The 3,654-nt window shown below is 31.2% G+C and overlaps 1 protein-coding gene across 1 annotated transcript in view; it reads left to right on the plus strand.

Moving 5' to 3' along the window:
• The window catches only part of LOC106691197 (carboxypeptidase D), a gene marked incomplete at its 3' end in the record, with an annotated part of 37,972 nt that extends 34,318 nt beyond the window's left edge, over positions 1-3,654 (plus strand). Inside the window, 2 exon segments of the mRNA XM_014436893.3 lie at positions 339-542; positions 3,412-3,654. Of these exon segments, the coding sequence (XP_014292379.2) occupies positions 339-542; positions 3,412-3,654 (447 nt within the window).

A 3,654-nucleotide genomic window follows, 5' to 3' on the forward strand; every position in this document is an offset into this window, starting at 1 on the left:
CATTTTGTATAAATTTCCCTTAACATGAATAATATTTTTCAAATAAAAAATGAATAAGAATGAAATTCTTATATACTGTGAACTATTGCAAGTTAATGCTCAGCAATTACAAATATTAGTTATCTCATTGTGGGCAGTCAATGTGTTAATCTTCTATGTTGATGGATAAATAAATTACTATTTTAAGTGTCTATTTTTAAATTTGATTGATTAAAAATTTTTTTTTTCATTAGAATGATTGTATGATGATATATTTTATTGAATGGCTTTGACACGATTACATTGTGTTCTAAAGTAATTGTAATTTGTTGCTTAGTAGTTTTTTTAATTTTTCAAAGATTGGCATTAAATTGGAACCTGAAACAGAAGCTATTATTCAATGGTTACAAAGTTATCCATTTGTCCTATCTGCTAACCTCCATGGTGGAGCACTTGTTGCAAACTATCCCTATGATGAGAATAGTTTTAACCAGATGGATAGCTCCCCAAATTTATCACCGGATCAAGATGTGTTTTTGTTACTTGCTAAAACATACTCTTATGTAAGTTTTTTTATAGTTTCAGATCTATGAATACTAATTTATGCATGTACTCAAGTAGTTTAAAAGTTTTATTATTAATATTCATTTTATTGTATTATCATGCTGTTACAAATTGATTTCTTGTTCTTATATCTTATTTTCTAAGCTGAAGGTAATTAAACTACAAGCAAGTTTAGTCAGAATTTTCTTCTTTGTAGTTTTTTGCATTATTTGGGCTCTGTCCAACAGTGATAATTTCCTTTCTCCTACAGAAATCTCATCAATATGATATAGTTTCAGAGAGCTGGGTTTTCAATTTTATTTTTAAGTAGAGGCCATGTGAAGATAATTTAAACCTCCTTGTCTATTCATTATTATTGTTACTGTACTACTTTGTGGACCCGGTATATTTTACCACTAGGAGCCCTTTATTGCATGTGATTGAAGGTTATTTTATATATTTATGTATAAAATGTGAGGTTAAAAATGAGGAACATTATGGTTGCTTGATTAATGAAAATATATTTTTGAGACAAATTTAATCTGAATCTGGTCTGTATGTTCCTAAGGGGGATAGAAAATGTGGGGTATGTTTCATATAATTTATACTTATCTGAGGATGAAGATTGCACTGCCACTCTTGCCATTTTGCTCATGGACCCACTATACAGCCAGCCTGTGTTCGTTGTGAAGTCACAAAGCTCAACTGCTTGAGTCATGATTAATTTAATGATTGAATTTTTCCTCATCCATAAATGTACTGGGATGTGATCCCCCACCCCTCCTATTCACCTTACCCCAACAGATTTTCACTTATTTTGGGCCCTTCAAAACTCTCTTAAGGTGAAACACTTTAATTCACTCGAGGGCTGCAAAACGCATATAGAGGAGTTCATTGCACAAAAATCTGAGAAGTTCTGGGAGGACGGAATTAAAAAATTACCTGAAAGACGGCAACATGTAATAGATCAAAATGGGTTATATATAATTGATTAAAAATATTTACAAGAATCTGAAGTTTTTATTGAAATCACCAGTAAAAAAATGCTACAAACTTATTTTAAAACCCAATAGTTGAAATTATTTAAAGTTGGCTTTGCTTTATTAGAAAACTATAGAACTAGATACTAACAACTGCTTTGGAGTATTTTCCATGAAATAAAATCAAAACAGGTCAAGGCAATGTAACTTTTCACCATTTTTTTCAATCACCATTTGCTTTTAAGAATCAAGAAATTAGTACAAAATAGAGAATTTTAATACCTTTTGAAGAGAAAATTTAATTTTGTTCGCCAGTCAATAATCCTGGCAGTATACCCACAAATTCCTAGATTTTATTTTGGGATGTTAGAAGAAATTTTAGTGAATAAAAAAAACTATGGAGTGCATACATGTTAGTAAAACACTCATATGGTATAGGATTGTATTAATTTTGTATTCACTCCCCCAGCTAATTCAGAAAAAAATCTATAAATAATTTAGTTGATAAATTTCAGGGTTTTAAAATGATTAATATAGATATTTATTCATATTGTCAAATACTTTTTCAATGCACAAATGTCCAGTATATATATACATAGAGGACGCAGTGGTTGTTTTTCTTCTGAATCTGCTTGACCAGAAAGCCTCGACAATGTGTGTTCTATATATATAGGTAAGGTGACTGATAAGGAAGGTGATGAGATAGGATGAGACTAACGGGTGACAGCTGTTATTTCTCACAGGATGGTAAACTCGTCCTACCGGGGATTATTTCTATAGATACGAAAGAGGTATCCTGGAGGGTAGCCAGCCCCGAGGTTGTGCAGGAAGGTACCTTTGTTCTGCCAGGTGCTGCTCCTGTAGATATGGAGGGGGTATGTAAGCCCGGAAGGTAGCTAGCCACCGGGTTCTATGAAAGGATAATTAGGTAAAGGAAAGAGATAACCAGAAAGGAGCAAACTTGAATTAAGAAAATTCGTTTAAAAAAAAAAAAAATAGCTCGAGAGAATATACTGAACATCTTGCCATCGAAAGGCTAATGAATCCGTTAACTTTACCAAGGCCGGTGAGAGGCACCACCTGTAAGAAATTACTTATTTATGATTCAGTATATTTCCCTTGGCAAACTTTATTCGTTGGTTCAACGTATTACAATTATAATGCTATTTACATGTTTATAATAAAAAAAATATTTAAATTTAAAAAATAAATCAATATAATATTTGAATAAGGAAAACATAAGCGGTGCTCCTAGGTGACATTAATTGAAGCTCTTCGTCTTGGGGGGAAGTACTAACACTGTTAGAATGGCCGGTCTCTGGTATATATATAATGTGTGTGGGTGTGTAAAAATTGAATTATCCTACCTCACTTATTTAAAATCTGATTGAAATTATTTATTTAAATAAAACCTAACTAATTACATTGCTGGAATAACAGCCCTCATAAAAACAATATTTTTTAAAAGAGTTTTAGTATCTCTTTTTGGTAGGGACAAGATTACCTGATATGAGGTGCCCTAACTTATCAATATTGTCCTAATTAAACAACTGTATTAGTAACTTCATCGTAAGGCCATTAAGCTGATTAATACTACTATCTAAGTTATCAATTAAATATTTTTTCTGTTTTATTATTTAAAATTTACTTCCCTTATATTCTCCTGTTTTCCTTCATACCAGTATTATTATACATTGACTACAGACCTTATTTGTGTAGAATTGTATACCTCCATATAGCTCAGTAGTACAATTTTAGCATAAGGTTCTTTTAGGTTTTCAAACTGGCCAAAGACTAAGATGAATTTATTTTCTTTCAATCTTATTTTTCAGGCTTAGTTTGATTTATAATTTTTTTTTAAATAGTTCATTGGTTCATGTGATAAATTTTGTATTATTTTTTTTTTCAGGCTCATCCAAGAATGCATCTGCTTCAGAAACATTGTTCTGATAGTAATGAAACGTTTGTTGATGGCATAACTAATGGAGCTGCTTGGTATAGTGTTCCAGGTGGAATGCAAGACTATAATTATATATTTGCTTCATGTATGGAAATAACAATTGAAATGGGTTGTTTTAAATACCCCCCAAAAGATAAATTACCAAAATATTGGTTAGAAAATAAAGAACCTTTACTTGCATTCATGCAGCAG

This window comes from Halyomorpha halys, unplaced genomic scaffold (assembly GCF_000696795.3).
Source record: "Halyomorpha halys isolate HHAL.00 unplaced genomic scaffold, Hhal_1.1 Scaffold2142.1, whole genome shotgun sequence".
In the NCBI taxonomy this organism is placed as follows: Eukaryota; Metazoa; Arthropoda; class Insecta; order Hemiptera; family Pentatomidae; genus Halyomorpha; species Halyomorpha halys.